This window comes from Camelus ferus, chromosome 2 (assembly GCF_009834535.1).
Source record: "Camelus ferus isolate YT-003-E chromosome 2, BCGSAC_Cfer_1.0, whole genome shotgun sequence".
NCBI classification, from domain to species: Eukaryota; Metazoa; Chordata; class Mammalia; order Artiodactyla; family Camelidae; genus Camelus; species Camelus ferus.
In genome coordinates, this window is record NC_045697.1 from 50,964,757 (window position 1) to 50,983,234 (window position 18,478).

The 18,478-nt window shown below is 38.6% G+C and overlaps 1 protein-coding gene across 3 annotated transcripts in view; it reads left to right on the forward strand.

Annotated features, from left to right (window-relative positions):
• Positions 1–18,478, forward strand: part of RASSF6 (Ras association domain family member 6) — a 48,374-nt gene that overhangs the window by 18,780 nt on the left and 11,116 nt on the right. For all 3 annotated transcript variants that reach the window (XM_032458126.1, XM_006188696.3, XM_014562558.2), the window contains exons 3-4: positions 9,455–9,533; positions 13,424–13,563. In XM_032458126.1, coding sequence (XP_032314017.1) covers positions 9,455–9,533; positions 13,424–13,563 — 219 coding nt within the window. The remainder of the gene's footprint in view (positions 1–9,454; positions 9,534–13,423; positions 13,564–18,478) is intronic.

Genomic DNA, 18,478 nt, shown 5'->3' on the forward strand with positions numbered 1-18,478 from the left:
GGCCAACCAGAGCTTTACCTGCTGTGATGGGGGTTTGGGATTTTTATCCCAAGAGTGGTGGAGATACATTTAAGGACGTTAAGCAAAGTAGATGATACGATTACTTATGTTCTATATATTCTGGATAGAGTGTAGAGAGTAGAGGGAAAATGCCCAAAATAGAACCAGGGAGGTTGCTTAATGTGTTTTTTCCCCAAATGGAAGGAGAATCAGTAGTCAAAGTCATGGTGGCATCACAGAAGAGCCCTGTAAGAGCCGGGGTGTCAGGAAAGCTCCTGTCTCTAGTTCACACTCAAGCAGATGGCCCTGAGGACCACTGACCACCTGTTGTGTTTCAGAAAATCTAGTAACAATCCCAGTGGTCCAAGATGCTGAAAGCCATATCAATAAAATAAGCGAAAGGCTTCATGAACAGAATAGACAGAGTGTTTCCCCATCCCAAGGGAACAAGGGGCATCGGACTGTGAAATCAAGGTAGTTATCCTCAATAAGCACAAAATTCCCCAGCTGTTCATACACAAAGGGTGTTATTTTACAGCCAGCCTGTATCTACTCCAATAATGACGGGTGTTGTGTGGCACACCTGTGTTTACTTTTTAACTGGCTTAAAAAAAAACTGTATAAGGTATCTACTAGAAAAACCTGACATGAAAGTTTAAATCATGAAACAATGAGAAGCAAGATCCCAGTATAAGCTAGATACCAACCTAGTTGTTCCGTTCCTTCATCTCTATACCCAGCCCCACAGCCAAGTCCAATCAGCTCCACTTCCAACAACCAACAACTTCTCACCACCTGGTTCAAGCCACCACTATCTCTTGTCTGAACAACAGCAACAGCGTCCTAATTAGACCCCCTGCTTCATTCCCTGCCCCTACAATCCATTCTTGCCCAGCCACCAGAATGTCTCTCTATAATGGAGCACAGTATTCTGCTTGAACCCTCCAAAGCTTCCTGCTGCAGGCTTCTTACCTTACCCTAAAGATTCTCTAAAGTCCAGCATGATCTGGCCTGGGGGACTTTAGAACCTCATCCTGGGCCACTCTTCCCTTCTTTCTTTCCTTCAAACATGCCAAGTTTAGTCCTGCACACAGGACGTGGCACTAGCATCTCTTGCTTGGGACACGTTCCTTGACTCTTCACAAGGCTGGCTCTTTCCAATTATCCAGGTTTCAGTTTAATATTTCAGGCCTCCTGATCACCTGCTCTAAAATGCCCTCTCTAATGGGCTGCATCACAGGATGATGTTTTGTTGTTCTCTTAGCATTTTTCGCTATGTAAAGTCAGCATGTTTCTTTATTTGCTCTTTTGGTTTGTGGGTGGTTGTTTTGGTTTTTTTTTTTTTCCAATCTTCTTCCTCCAGAAACTAAGTCCCATTACTGCAGGGGCCTCAGCGGTTTTAAGTCTTGCAGTATCTCTAGCATCTATTACATTATCTGTTACATGGTAATCCCTCAATAAACTTTTTGTTGATGATGGTCATGGGAGTATCCAACCTCAAAAAACTAAGTCATGACTTTAGTATCTTGCCTTGATGTGTTACCCTTAGTACTGTTTTATACCTAGGAGTAAGGCGATTATCTGCATCAGGGCTTCTCGCTCCTTAACCTATATCCCAGTTTCCCGAGGATTTTGGTCAAAATATAGATTCTGATTTCTAACAGATATCTCCCAGGCATTCAGACAATATGTGGATAGAAGGGTTCATCCTTAAATTCCATGATAGGCAGAATATTGGCCACCCAAAAATGTCACTTCCTAATCCCCTGAACCTTTGAATATTTTACATTACGTGACAAAAGGGAACTAAGGTTACAGATGGAATTAAGGGTACTAATCAGCTGACTTCAAAATATGGAGGCTAGCCAGATGAGCCTGACATGATCACCATGGTCCTTAAATGTGGGAGAGGAGGAGAGCTATGTGGACAGAGTCCATATCAGAGTGAGGGAGTAAGAATGACTCCCTGGCCATTGCTGGCTTTGAAGATGGAAAAGGGGACCTGAAGGCAAGGAATCTGGGCAGACTGTGGAGCCTGGAGAAAGCAAGGGAATGTATCCCCCTGAGAACCTCCAGAAGGAATTCCTCACAAGGAATGTCTGCAAGGACAGTGTTCTCAGGCCTCTTACTTCAGTGACAGAGGGGATGGATGGAGGAGGCAGAAGCTTTGGTAGGCCAGTTAAGTGTAACCATTTTAGTTTCAGTTGGAATGACCACCTATTTCAACCTGCAGTCTGCCAGAGAGAGACTTCCCTTCCCCTGAAAGGATACGATCACCAGGATTCTCAGCACCCTCAGATCTAAGAGAATGGATCTCAAAGTGTGGTCTCTGGACTAGCAGCATCAGAATCACCTGGCAACATGTTAGAAATGCAAATTCTCAGGACCCCCCTAGACATAACTCAGTAAGAAACTTTGGAGGTGCCGTTCACGATCTGTTTCAACAAGCCCTTCAGGCAATTCCAGTTTTAGACCACCTATAATATAGCACATGGACCACCACATTTCATGTTGTCCACACATATGGGAACACATAATTTTTTCTGTAGTTTTCAAACAGTATTTTCTTGGGCTCTAAATGTTCCTTTGTTATCTACAATCCACTACAACAAAAAAAGACTATTTCATCAAAGTGGGGGTCAAGTCCCTGCTTTGGATTAGAACAGAAATATAAAAATCTGATGTTCGAGAATTGTTAGGGCTGTGAGCCAGAGATCATCCTTCTCTGTGTTTTACACCAGATGAGGAGACTAGAGAGCATGGACTTGCTTCATTCTTTCCTCTCCGTCCACAAACTGCTTGGGCCGCCCCTAAGAAGTCAGCTGCATATGATAACAGAAACCAAAGTCTGATGTGGAGGCAGCTCTAACTAGAATAATAGGCTGTGAATTTTAAAAAAATTTTTTTTCATAAAAATCTTCCATGGAGGGAAAGGGAAGCTAAACCATAGAGAGAAAGGGAGTAGTAAGTGTCTTCCATTTTTCCGGGGTTGTTGGAAAACATGCTAGTGTGTTAAAGTATCAAGTACTGACAGTTACCCTTATAGAATGAGTCTCTTATAAGTCAGATACCAAACCTAAGCACATCCCAGTCTTCTTCAGAAGCACTAGGTTTTAATAAAGGATGCCTCTCCCTGTGATCCCCTCTTCATGTCTTGTCAACCTCTAGTGACAGTTGTTCTGAGTAGCTAAAGCCCCTTTCTCAAATGATGAAGTTTTCATAATCAAGAAAACATTTTGAATGTTTTTGAATCAAGCAACCAGTCATTGGTCACCTCAAGTTTCTTTTTAATACTGTGAAATTATTCCTTAATTTTTAATCCTTGTGCTCTTATCTGTGTTCTAGGAGTTGAGGACCTGAGAAAGGCTGACAAATCTATCCACTAATGACTCCAGGCCCATTGTTCACAGGGGTGATTTGAAAAGATGAATGCCGGGGAATTATGAAAGTCACAGAATGGCCAAAAGCAGCCAGCGGGGTGGTTATGTGGCAGAGGGGAGGCAAGTCTGGTTATATTACCTTATTGATTAGATTACTAATAGATTTCAGGAAACTCCCAGGTCCTTTTTATCATCAGTTGCCAGCACTGATGAGAGAATTAGGGTCTTAGGACAGAACTGCCTGGAAGAACAAGGTAAACAGATCACAGGCACCACCATCCCAGCCACAACAATAATTAATGAACTTGAGCAGAGCTGCTAGAGATGTTAAAAACCCTTCCTTTTCAAAAAAAAAAAAAAAAAAAAAAGGGCAGCCCTTCAAAGGAAGTCAGGAGAGTTAGACAAATTCAGGTCTCCTTGATCATTTAGGTTTTGCATTTTTACTTCAATTGAAATAGCCCTCCTATTCCCAGCTTCTCAGTATTCAAACTGCGCAACCCAATCCCTTCATTTGCAATGGAAATGAATAACCTCCTTTGCTAGCTGAGGAGAGTCTCTAAGCAAAGGTTGAAAAGCAGTCTTCTTTCCTCATCATTTGATTCGGGAGATGAGGCCAAAGGCAGAAAGACTCAGAGCTGTAGCCATATATGGAAGAGGGGTTGCAGGAGTTTGCAATTTTAATTCCAGGATTCAAGTTGACAGTAATGAAGGATAAAGTGGGTTAAGAGAATTCTGCTAATGCTTGCAGACGTCAGCAATATGGAATGATGATTTGTCTTGGCAAATACCTTAATGAGGTTTTACTTCCTCTTTTCTGTTGTCTTCATTTCTTGGGTCACATTTCTAAAAACATATGGGAGTTTATATTACATCTTTACGGAAGTAAAATCGTGACAACATTGTAAATGTTTTATGTACTTATTACATAGAGTTTGGAAAGTATACAGAGCTACAACACAGAAAATTTTAAAATTACCACCTTACTTCCCAGAAAATGATCAATTTGCTTTTTTACATGTTAATATGTTTTTTTTAATAAAAGTACCTATGAATTAAGTTTTAAATGCAGTTTTTTGAATCTGACATTATAATTGTTAAGCTCACGTCTAAAATTTAACATTATGAACAAAATTGATGGGGAAGGAAATAAATGCATAAGAGAGCAAGCTAGTATTTTTATTCTGCCTCAATTTTTCATCTTTTGAAGAGACTCTTGCAAGTGTTTTAGGTCCCTGCTCTTAAACATGGCAACACCAGCAGTATGCTGTTTCTGGTGTAGCTCAGGGGCTGCCTGGCTTGGAGCCTGAATATTTTTCAGCAAGTCTCCAAGAGGCAGAAACAACACAAGCTCAGGAAGCACAGCCATGGCCAAAGACACCTATGGTGAACCACACTGGGTTGTGTTTTCCACTGAAGTTTATTTTGTGTCATGTGGTAGTCTCTGAAGTTTGTGCTCGGCTACAACATACAGCAGTGTTTCTGACTTGCCTTTATTAGGTCCAACTTGTAAGAATCACTTAGTAAAGAGTGAGACAGGGCTTTTTTGTTCTGTTTTCTTTTGTGGGTTTTTTTGTTTGTTTGTTTGTTTTGTTTCCAGGAAAGGGATGAGACATCCACTTCATTATGCTGTAAATTACCAAAATGAGAGAATTGGTATGGTAACTAAAACTTGACGTTCTATCGATGCAGAGCATAATCACTTCTACCCATCACACTGTCCAGTGTCCATGCATATCACAGTTTATAAAATCAAATAAATGTTTTCTTCCGGCCAGCCAAATAGCGTGGTAAGACTGAGGAACTCATTCTTTGCTAAGTCCATTATTCACAACAGACGTCAGAATGTGGGTAATTCCCATCTGCTGAGCAGATGCAATTCAGACCACAAAGTGCAAAGTACACCTAAGAATTTTACAGTCAGCTCTGGGTCCACTATTACTCATTAAAACTGAGCCAGGAGCCTTAAAGGAACAGGGAACCTTAAAGGAAGAGGGGCCCTGGCATCCTTCCCCTACACCTATCGCCCCTGTGTTAAGTCTCTCCCTGATTAGCGCTCATCCGGGAGCCATAATGGATAATTCTGGGTGTCCATTGGCATCTATCAGAATCCTCTCTCTGCACTGCCAATGTGCGTTGCCAGTTTCTATCCTGGGGAAGTTTATGATTCTATGCGTTCGTCTAGTTAGAATTACCATTTTTATGGAAGTTTGTTATCCCTTAGTTTTGTTAAAAACACTATTCATGTTATATACTGTGTGATAATATTTTTTTAAATCCTTGTTTTATATATTATGATATAGTATCTCATGTTCCCCAAAAACAAGCTCTTAGGAAATCAATTTATGTATCACACATAAAGTATATAGGCTGTTTGTATTGTGTCGACTTCTTGGGTGTCCCTGTGGCTTCCAGACATCAAAAATTTGTAGACTGAGAAGACTGGATATGGAATCCATTTCTTATCATCCATTTTATAGCTTTTGGCAATTGAATATTTAGGGCAATTGAACAGTTGCCAAGCAGTCTGGTCTAGGTGGGTGAGGCTCTACAGGGCTGAGAGGGAAAGATACACAGATGATGTTCCCCCCTTGTTTATGAGGTAGGGAGGCCCATAGGGAACATTTAAGTGGGTCCTAAGAGACTCTGTTACACTTACCATTGCCAAGTCACCACATATATTAAATCAATGTCCCCTTTCCTGACTGCGGGCTGCCTAGATAACATTTTAGTGACTGCCTTTGGATCTCTTAAACCAAATAATTCCTATATTTATTTTAGGTCTTTTCTAGACTTCAAATTCTTCTATATATGAGGGACTTCTGATCGCCTTTCCACAGAACATAGCCTTTACCCTCTACCCGAGTACCACTGTAGTGGTTCCACTCATCTTGCTGCCTCCATGTTGTTCTGTCCTAAGTCTGTCTTAAGCCCCCTGGTGGCCCTTAGGAGTATCATATCTTCCTCTCACCTGAACCTCCAGTAACTGCCCATTGCCTGCAGTGTGGTTTACAAGGTTCCTGCCTGCTTCTTCATCACTCACCAATCCCCATTTTACATGCTCTGCTCTTAGAATCCCAATTCTTTGAGCTTTCTCCCAAATAGAACTATAGCAATATCTCAAATGTCTTTGTTAATATTTTCCTTGCCTCGTAAGCTCTTCACATTCTTCTTGCTTAATCTTTCCCCTCCGAAGTGCACCACAGGCAGCATCTGTTCCTTGAAGCTCTCACCCACCCTCAGAGTCCGACTGAGGCCTCTTGTGAGCTCACACAACAAATGAATGAATGAATGACCATTAGGGCAGGTCTTCTGTTAGAGGACAAATTGTGCAGCAGTCAGCAGATGTCGATTTGACAATAACTTTGACAATAACTTGACAATAACTCTTCAGCTCCCTGTGCCCCTAACAACAACAAGTCAAATTAGAATGTTGCAGGCTATAATTTATCCCCAGTATTCTGTTGGATCTATTGTTTCATTAGGTACATAAACCAATCATCTTCGGACGTTCCTCTGGTAAGGTACATATGATTAAAATGTGATGATGTTTTAATACTTGGAATGCATTCACCAGAAAATTTCTCACTTTATTGTACCATTTAATGTACCTAATTTTATCCCCACACTATTTTAGTGAACTCTACTCATCTTCCGCATTCCAAAATCTTTCAAAGTGCCATTGATAGCCAGAAAGATCCTGCCTGTGGTAAGAAAATATGGAAGACTGCCATAATATTCAGCTACCCTGCATTACACATGCTCTATGGATTGGCCAACAACCTCTGTAAAGGGCCAGATAATAAATATTTGAGGCTTTGTGGGCCATATGGTTTGTGTCACCACTACTCAACTCTGCAGTCATAGAAGGAAAGCAGCTACAGACAATAAGCAAGCAAATTGGTGTGGCTATGTGCCAATAAAACTTTATTTATAAAAACAGGTGGCCTGGGACCAGAGTTTGCTGACTCCCTAGGTCATCTGGAGACTTATTTCTACGGAGAAATATTTAGTCGGGTTCTGTTCAGATAAAGAAACATTTTCTAAGTAGCTTGTTTCCAGAGAATAACCTTTCTAATTAAACATAGTTCTGAGGTAAATACTTCGAAGGATACTTGTACCCTACCTTGTCGTGCAGTTTTATTAGAAACAGAAGCTGAGGGAATAAGATTATGTAAAAGTCCATCTGCTTTAATAACAACTCTCCCAGCTCAGCATATCAGGAGTCGCATCCCAAGTGACCTGGAAACTTCCGTTTGCTTCCCTGGCACCCAATAATGAGAGGGATAAAAGTGTTCATGCTTTTTACCAGTACGTTAATTTTTAGAAACTATCCCACAGAAATGACTTCAATGAAGCAAAATCCTTCATGTGCCCAGTGATATTTAGAACAGAAATATTCACTAACACTGAAATTCTAAAGTAAGTCAATTGGGAACTGGAACAATAGCGTGGAGGAATTCTGTAGAATTTTCTTTTAATGTGGTGTTGGTGTGGAGAGTGTTGATCCTTGGAAATGTGCACATTAAGAATTACAAGTGGGAAAGTCAAATGCAAAGTATGTTTACATGATCTCAAACATAAAAATCAATATACACGAATTCTGTCATTTGGGATGTATAAATGTGGATTGAATCAGAGCCTACTAGGAGCAAGTCTGCTCTAAGCTCTGGGAAGATAGCAATGAATAAAATAGACAAAATCTCCTCCCCTCATGGAGCCAGTATTCTTATGGGAGGAAGACAGATATTGAGGATCAAAGGGATTTTAGTGATTGATATATTTGAAAGTTTAATATAAGATTTCTCCCCCATAAAATTGCTTATACAAAAAAGGCTTTCCATTCTTTGTCTGATTTTTGTTTTGTTTTAGAAATAAGAATTTTTCTGATCATTTCAATCAACCAGTATTTGTTGACTTCTTAGGACATGCCAGGCTCTCTTCCAGGCACACAAAACATAGCATGAACAAAACACACAAGCATGCCTGTAATCTTGGAGGTACAGTCTAGCGGGGGAGACAACATAAGATAAATAAGTAAAATACATACAAGGTGACCAAAGGGCGGAGGTAAGGAGGAAAGTGGGAGATGAATGCTGGGAGAAGACAGACTCAGATTGGGTTGTCAAGAAGGTCTCCTTGGAGTAGTTAAAGAAAATGAATGCATAACAGTGTGATGGTGCAGGGAGATCCTTCTGGGCAGAAGGGCCAACAAGTATGAAGACCGGGAGGTGAGAATGTTCCCAGAATGCTCAAGGAACGTCAAGGAGTAGTGAGTGGAGGAGAGAAGTAAAAATGGGATGGAAGGTGTAACAGCGACCAGATCACAACTGGCCTTGGAAGTCATTGGCTTCATTCTAACAATGAAGCTATTGGCTTTTATTCTAATAATGAGAAGATATTTGGAAAGTTTTGAGCAAAGGAGAGAGATGATCAGGTTTTCATGAAAATAAGCTCCTGCTGTTGAGAATAGACAACAGATATGGGGAGTCTGTTAGGAGACTGATGCAATAATCCAGGTGTGAGAAGATAGCTTGGACCAGCAGGGAAGGTGAGACAGGCATCTTTAGCTGTGGTGGCACAGAAGGAGAGATGGCAGGAACCAGTGTTCCCACTGCTAGAGCCCATCTACCACAAAGGGTGAGATGCTAGGAGCAATGACCATTCCTGAACATTGCTGCATCCCCAGTGGGAGGAACAATCTCAGGTGTATACTAGGGAGGGGCTTAACTTAGGTTGATGAAATGTTGCAAAATAAAAAAGGAATGTGAAACAAAGTCTGTTTTATGACTGCCTCCTGCTATAGAACACTCTCCTCACTACTTCTGTCTGTAGTCATTTTCCTTTCTTCAGTTATTTATTTATAAATTAGCACCTTCAGCATTTGTTGAGGTCCTAAGAAGGCTTCAGCTTTCAATGGCCTATGTTAAAATGACAGAACAGTAAAGATTCCAGTGAACTATGTCTTTCTGTCTCATACATTTATGAACTGAAAGCATCATTATTGCCTTTTACCATCAAAGAGCCTAAGACTAATTCTAACTGAATGTAATGCTTTTTTTTTTTTTTTTTTTTAGGGAACAACTTAATTCTTTATTGAAGACCTATAACATCTTTTATAAGAACCAGAAAAACCTGCATATTGTATATGGACAGGTAGGTCTGTCAAAGACATGCAGTATAGTTTGAGTTTGAGTCACAGGAAAAAGAAAATCCGTAAAAGCACAGAGGAGTCAGGGTAAGTTGGAGTCCACAGCCCAGCAGCACAAATGGTCTGGGAGAAACAATTAAACATGATCTTTAACTTGATCATGATTCGTATTTTTAGATTGTATCACAAAATCCCAGTCCTGGAACATCTGTGACTTACTAAGCTTCTTTGGAATAGGAAAACATTTTAAAATAATTTTGATGACATATTTGCTTTCTACTTTGAAAACAGGATATGAATATCTTTTGAACAGCAATTTCTCTAGAAATCTAACCTAGAATTTTCTTACAAATGTACCAGATACATATAGAAGGATATTCATGGTGATATCATTTATAATGGAAAAAAATTTTGAAGATATCTTCAGTCCCAAACAATGAAAGACTATTCAAATAAATTATGACATAGCTGTCGTTTGATTTGGTTGTCAAAAATGAATGAGTTAGATTCAAATGAATGTGTACTATGTCATAATAATAACAAATTTTAAAACATTAGAGAAACAGTTTTAAAATGTTAAACAATTCAGCAAAGTCCTGAGTCTAGAAAGCATTTTTTAAGGGTGCAACTGGCAGGCTACTGTAGAAACTGGCCTTATTATTATTTTTTTAATGCCTCATTCTCCACTCAGTCTTGTTTTCTAATGGGGCTCACTTCACATCTTTACAATATCTTCCTGGTCCCAGGGAACATTAGAACTTTTTCCCTAGGTTTCAGATCTTCAGATATGGTGGTACAACATTGACAACTTAAATCAGCAGTTGGGACAGAAGGAAATTTACAAACCACTCTAGCCTTTACTAGGGAGATTAAGTGATTTAGCTTGATTGAATATTTCAAACACCTTTTCAAATGTGGTAATATGCAGAAGTAGGAAATAACTAACCCCTTTATAAAGAAGAGGATCTAACTTTAAACTATTTCAATACTGTCCTATATCTTAGATCTCTAATATATGTAATTGTGAAAGTATAAAATTTAGGAAAAATCAAAACTTTAATAAAATGTTGCAGAATAAAAAAGGAATGTGAATAGTTTCCACAAAATTCATTATATTAAGTTAGTTTCCTTTAGGAAAATGTTTGAATTTTTATGAAAATACAAGCTGAAGCACATTCTGCCCTATTTGGTGAATCAGTGCTCAGTTTACATCACTTTATTTTTTAAAATAATGTCTTATGTGTTACATAATATTTCAAAATTGTATGAAGTAAACTATACAGTGAGAAAATCTGTCCATCTTTACTCACCACCATTAAAGTTAGAATTCCAAAATTTTCCAAGTCTCTGACTTACCTACAGTGATGGATACTGTTCAAGGGGGGAGGTCCATGGAGAATAACATGTACCTTTCTTAATCTCTGATTAATTAACAAATATTTATTGTATACCATATGCCAGACACTGTTCTAAAAGCTAGAGATATAGCAATGAAGAAACTAGACAGAATGTCTTGCCTTCCTGCTGCTTACGTTTTTAGTTGAAAAAACAAAAAAGCAAAATGTGTAGTATATTAGATGATGATAAAGGCTGTGGAGAGTACCAGTATGCCAGAAAGTAATATAACATTGAAAATCAACTGTACTTCAATTTTTTTAAAAAATAGCAGAAGCAAAAGAATGAACCTGGAGGAATAATCCTCCCAGACTTCAGACAATACTACAGAGCAACAGTCATCAAAACAGTGTAATACTGGTACAGAAACAGACATGCGGATCAGTGGAACAGATAGAGACCTCAGAAATAAACCAACAAACTTTTGGTCAATTAATCTTTGACAAAGGAGGCAAGACTATACACAATGGAGAAAAGACAATCTCTTCAGCAAATGGTGTTGGGAAAATTGGACAGCAGCATGTGAATCAATGAAGTTAGAACACTCCCTCACATCACACACAAAAATAAACTTAAAATGGCTTAAAGACTTAAATGTGAGATAAGACATTATAAACTTCCTAGAAGAAAACATGGGCAAAACACTCTTTGGATGAATCTTAGCAATGTTCTCCTAGGGCAGTCTACCCAGGCAATAGAAATAAAAACAAAAATAAACAAATGGGACCTAATTAAACTTATAAGCTTTTGCACAGCAAAGGAAACCATAAGCAACCATAAGCAAAACAAAAAAACCACCTTCAGAATGCGAAAACATATTTGCAAATGATGTGACTGACAACAGTTTAATTTTCAGAATATATAAACAGCTCATAAAACTTGATAACAAAAACAAACAAACCAATCCAAAAATGGGCAGAAGACCTAAACAAACATTTCCCCAATGAAGACATACAAATGGCCAATAAGCACATGAAAAAATGCTCAATATGGCTAATTATCAGAGAAATGCAAATCAAAACTACAATGAGGTATCACCTTACACCAGTCAGAATAGCCATCATTCAAAAGTCCTCAAATGATAAATGCTGGAGACGCTGTGGAGAAAAGGGAACCCCTCCTACACTGTTGATGGGAATGTAGTTTCGTGCAGCCATTGTAATGGAAAACAGTATGGAGATTCCTCAAAAAACTAAAAATAGAGTTACCATATGATCCAGCAATCCCACTCCTGGGCATATATCCAGAGAGAACTCTATTTCAAAAAGATACATTCACCCCAATGTTCATAGCAGCACTATTTACAATAGCCAAGACATGGAAGCAACCTAAATGTCTGTTGACAGATGACCAGATAAAGAAGTTGTGGTATATGTACAATGGAGTACTACTCAGCCAAATAAAATAAAATAAAATAAAATAATACCATTTGCAGCAACATGGATGGACCTGGAGATCGTCATTCTAAGCGAAGCAAGCCAGAAAGACAAAGAAAAATATTATATAATATCACTCATATGTGGAATCTAAAAAAAGAAAAGACACTAATGAACTCATCTACAAAACAGAAACAGACTCACAGACATAGTAAACAATGTTACAGCTAGCAGGGGAAAGGCAATGAGAAGGGATAAATTTGGGAGTTTGAGATTTGCAAGTATTAACTACTATATATAAAAACCAAATTTCTTCTGTATAGCACAGGGAACTATATTCAATACTTGTAATAACCTTTAATGAGAATGAATGAATATATATATATATATATATATATATATATATATATATATGACTGGGACATTATGTGGCACACCAGAAATTGACACATTGTAACTAACTATACTTTAATTAAAAATATATATTTACATCCACAGACTAAGTAAATGTTTAATCCTGTTTATTGATTTTTCTTTGTTTGTATGGAATTTCCTTCTTATGTTTCATTTTCAGCTTAAAAGATTATTCAAGTGCTACTGAATTTTTAAAATTTTTTTCAAAAATATAATTTGTTATGCTTTTTACACTGTTTTTACATACATTATTTTACTTGTTCTGCGTAACATTGTGAGCTAAAATTTTCCTGTTCAGAAATGAGAAAACAGCCACTAAACGAGTATCAGTAGCTGTTCTTCTGATTTCTACTTTAGTACAGTTTTTAATTCTGCTTTAATTTTAAATTAAATAGAATTAGAGAATTAAATTTCTACTTAATTGAAGAATCGAGAGTTCAGAAAGCACTTTAGCATACTATGCCCTCTGGTGGACATTTCATTACCATTGTGACTTACTTTGCTGGATAGAGCTGCTTTCAAAAATAAAAGAATGTTTCAAAAATAGAATTGATTGGTACATAAATTTAAAAGCCAAACAATCCCATCTGGGGATTTATTTTTTATCAGTTAAGATGTCTTACAGATTTCATTTCTACATTTCAGTTAAAACATTTACCCGCCATAAATAGTACAAAAAAAATGTTTGAGATGATTGGTTTCTTCCCTAGACTGAAGATGGCAAACTAATTGTTGAAGGAATGTTGGACATTTTCTGGGGAGTAAAACGGCCTATACAGCTGAAAATACAAGATGAGAAGCAAATCCCTTCTTTCACTGTGCTCAAGTCACCAGACGTCTTTTCCAAAAGGTGAGCTATCTTTTATGGTTTTCAGTCCTTAGAAAACGATCTTTGTGTTTACCTTTATTGTGTGCATTCTTGAGGATGAAAGCTCTGAAGCTTAAATACCGTCTCATCTAATCCCCCAACAACTCAAGGAAGTAGGTGTTCAGAAACCAGGGCTCTGAGAGGTTAGGTAATTTGTGCAAGATCTGATACCACGCGCAGAGCTGGACTGGACCTCAGGTCTCTGGGCTCCAGAGTCCGTGCTCTGTCCTCTCTCCACATTCCTCCTTTCCGGGAAGACTGCATTCTTTCACTAGAAAAGACAAAACGGAAAGGCAAGATTTCTTTAGCCCTGGCCTTGTTGCCAAAAGAAACAGGGATAAAATTTAAATTTCTCCTCTCCTTGGAACAAAGGACTTTTCCTGCTTTCTGGAAAGGAGACTTAACTAATGCTCCATCTGATTGCTGTGTCCTGTTGAACAGGATCAGAACAAAATGCATTTGAAGTGCAATAAATGTACACAGCAGTCTTCTGTGTGGGTTGAACATGTAAGTTGCACTGTTATTTTCATTATCCTTTATAATTTTTAGAAAAATTAATAAATATTCCCAAATAAATCATACATATAAATTTTTTGTTCTTCTCCTCTCTCCCTTCTTCCCTTCCTTTTTAATCCTGACTGTCTGACTCATCTCCTTCTGTGTATACGTGGAGGTACCAAGCCTTCTCTTCATCCATCCTCCTGTCCATGACTAGATGAGTTCTAGTTAGGGAGAAGATGGAGAGAGAGCAGCCAGGACCTTTTCCTCAGTCTGACCTTAGGCCATAACTAAGGAAAATCAGAAGTCATCTTGAAGGAAGCCTCACTTTTCCTCTGGAGAAAACACTGAAGTCCTGCTGTATGACTTGCACGTTGCCAGTTTTTCTCAAACGTGACGCTCCAGCAATTCTAAACACCTTGTAATTCCCTACACATCATGAAGTTTCTTACTTTCCTGACTCTGCCTTGAAGTCTACCTGCTTCTCGAAATCCTATTCGCACAACCCCTCCACCATTCCTTTCAGGTTCAGGTCTGTAATGTTATCCAGAAAGCCTTTCGTGACCCTTCCGTCTGGAGTAGGTGCACTGATAACTTTTCTGTATCACTTTCAGAGCATGCCGTTCATTGTATTTTTATGCACCTGCCTCCCCCTCTAGCCTGTGAGCTTCTCAAGGGTGAAGGGCATGCCTTATTCATCTTTATCCCAGTGCCCAGCACAAAGAAGAAGCTCAAAATATAGTGTTGAATGCTGTCCACAGAATCCTGGTGGTTAACTTACCTCTGCTCTGTTATGTGAACTGTCTCCAGCTACCATGTGACTAGTCTCCTATCCAAGCTAACGATGGGCAAAGGGTCCAGGATGTATGAAAGGGCAGAAGAGGGACCAGAGACTTAGGCAGCCTGACAGAGCCCTGCATCTCTCACCTGCAGGAACTAGATGATTGACGGGGCTGATGATCTTAAATGACTAGGAGCATCATTTAAAAGTAGAAATTATCCCTGAGCTCTGATTTTAGGAAACTGTACAAGATATGAATTAGGAAAAATTAGCTATCATTCTTCATATTACCTAAGAACTCAATTCAAATTCTTCTGAGCAGCCAGCTCCTTCTGATGCATTTTAATTATGTGAATTATGAAAACTTGATTAGTATGGAAAATTATGAGAAGATGTCAAGGAGATGCAGTAAGCTACTTATCACATAAAGCCGTAATAATTTTAAATGGATATCCCAAGATAATTTTTTAATTTCTCAAATTAAAATTCAAAACACTTGTTCCTAGAAATGCTAAATTTGAGAATGAGTTTCAGGAGCCCAGGTAGACAAGTTATATTAATGTCTTTCCATATTCTATGGCAGATTAGAGATGAACAGTCTCATGATGTATCTTCCATGGAATCCATTTGCCCTTTTTTCATTCTTTATCAGAACATTGCTGTGAATCAAACAGGAATTATCTCCTTTAAAATCAAAAAAGACTACCCTAGGAAACTTCGCTTGCCCTTTGCCACAGTCATGAGACTTGCTGGGAGAACATTTGAAGTGAAGTGTACACTTGCAGCATATCGGATTTTTCTGTTGGGCAAGAATTGTCAGAAAAAGATCTCACTCCTCTTGCACATAAGAGCAAGATTAGATTCAATTGTGGTTAATTAGCCAAGAATCCTTTGTGGGAAGCAGCTGAACATTCAGCTGGAAGGTGTAGCGTCATTTGGAATGGCTTCTGATTCCCTAGTGGGGTGCATAGCACTATAGGGAATCAGCACACAATCATAACATGTTAGTATTATACTTTGCTCCAGTCTAATCCTAGACACTCTCACTCTGTTGCCACCCTTATGGTGGTGTTCGTTTAAATTCTGAGCTTTGAATGAAATTGCGTAAGGAAATGGACCATTCCCTCAGGCCGCAACACATCCTGTTGGTCCCTTTTCCATTCTGGGTTTCTCTGGGCATTACCTATACATCTACTCTCACAGGATCACAGATTTAACATCTCCAGTGGGTGAATGTGGAATGAAAGATGTGGCAATTGTGTACTCAGCTGCAGGAAGGGCTGCAATCTTTTCTTTCAGCTCACCCTTGGAGAAAAATCATCAGTTTGTCAAGCTAGTTTGTTTTATTCTCTTTGAAATGAGTCACACTGACTCAGCTTAATGGGAATGTTAAAAAATTTTAAATAAACCAGTTTGATCTGCAATCACTTGTGATCCTTTATGGAAGCAATTCTGTGGGCAGTTCTTTGTTCTCTCATATCTGGTCCAAGTATTTTGTTTTGGAAATCTTCCGGAAAAACAGCCTTTCTTAAGGCTATGTTTGTTTGCACCAGTTTTCATTTATGTTTCTGATGTCTTTCCGAAGTCAGCTTTGACACGCTGTGCACAAGTCATGGCAGAGCAGCATAAAGAGCAGAAACTGGACAGGTGTACATCTGAATAACATCAATAGTATTTTTCCTTTTTTACAATATGTGTAGAGAAGTGACCACCTTCTATTTGTCTATCAAATTTCTACTTCCTTTTTATTTTGTAGCTCATTAGAAAACCTCCCCACAGTTTCAATTTGCTAATAGTGTACATCCTGCAGGCTTGGTCAGAGCGATACTAACAGCCCCATGCTTGGGCAAGTTAAACTATTTGATATTACATAAATTTCCAACCAGTTTTCTTTGGAAAACTCCAGGTAACTGCCCTCAAGCTTAATCATGTGCACCGCTGTATGTGGTGACACTACAAATTACACAATCCAGAGATGAAAACAGGTGGTTTTTTTTTCCCTAAGATGGTAGGGAGGAAAAAGGCCAAACACTGAACATATTTAGCCATGTTTGTTCCTCTGTATTTGTGTGACACCATAAGCTGTGAGAAAGTGAAGACAGATGTCAAGTGGGTCAGGACTACCAAGAATTTATAGCACATCACTGGTCTAGCACACGTGGGCTGCCTCATCTTCCCCCGTGGGAAACAGCATCGGGTTGCTTTGCCTTTTTAGATTACGCTTTCCATTGCTATTACGCTGTCCATTGCTAGCATTCTTTTCATGACAATCTTTCTTTTTAAATCTATAGAATGGGGAAACTTGATTATTTTATCAGTTACAGAATAACTAGAGCCTGAGCCAGAACCTAAATAGTTCTCCTCTGAATTGAAGGTATTACCCGTAATGCTTGGTCTTTTAAGACATCTGTTTTGACTGGCTATATTCTGGATAGTAGAGCCTCCTAAAAAAATCAATTAACAAATACATTAGGATTATCTTATCTCCTTCATAAGGCTGCTATTGTGAGGCTCAAAAGATATGAAAGTTGTAAAAAAAAAAAAAAAGACTTCAAAGGAATTCAAAGCTCAAGGGGAAAAAAAGATCCTGTTTATTCAGATTTCCCATCACTAGTATGGGTAAGCACCTGTGTTGTGGCCACCAGCGGCATTTGGGTAGAATTAATGCCGCATATTCCCTAGGGGTGAATGTTTTTTGGCCACAGGAAAACAAACATTATGGAAGAGACTTTTAGTAGGACTACGACTGGTGCCAGCAATGATAGTGTCCTTTCCCGTGGAGAGAGCCAGGAGTATCTTGGATCCCTAGTGGCTCCTGGCCCATCATAAAATGGATACAGATGATGGTGGTTATGGTGAGGATGGCAATGAAGATCATGATAATTTTTAGCACATATTGAGTGCTTACTATGTGTTGGGCCCTTTTTCAAGGATTTTACACAAATTAACTCATTTAATCTTCTCAGCAACCCTATCCTACCTCATGCTATAATCACCCTCATTTTACAGATAAGGATAAATGCACAGAGAAGTAACTGATCTAAAGCCAGATAAAGAAAATAAAAATAAGTGTTGCCCAACTGGTAAAGATAAGCAGTTGCCCAGTTTTATTTATTCTGGGCATTAGAATGCATTGAAAATTGTTAGTATTCCTATATAAATCATGGTTTCCAGAAAAGAAGTTTCTATACACTTTCCTCCTTTTGTAAATTGCATTCTTCATAGTGCCCAAGGGCCTGAAAGATAGGCTGTGTAACTTATTTAGAATCACTCTACCTAAGAGTGCTTTGAATACGAGGAACTCATTGCAAGTTGGCAGAACAAACACATTTGCATCTACTCTCGTAAGAGCACTGTGGGATATCTGTATAAGAATGGATTATGTTGGTTTCTGCTAATTCCATTGGCACATATGTTTTACAGAATCTATGTAACCTTGTGTTTCAGTGTGTAACTGAATTATTGTGTCAAAATATGCTCAGAATCAGTACAGGAAGTATTCAACATGCATCCTGACCACACTGGTATGAATATAATTTTAATAACATAAAAAATTGTTATAACTTAGCATAATGTGTCCACCTACAGAGGCCCATAGTACTATATTAATACTGTAAA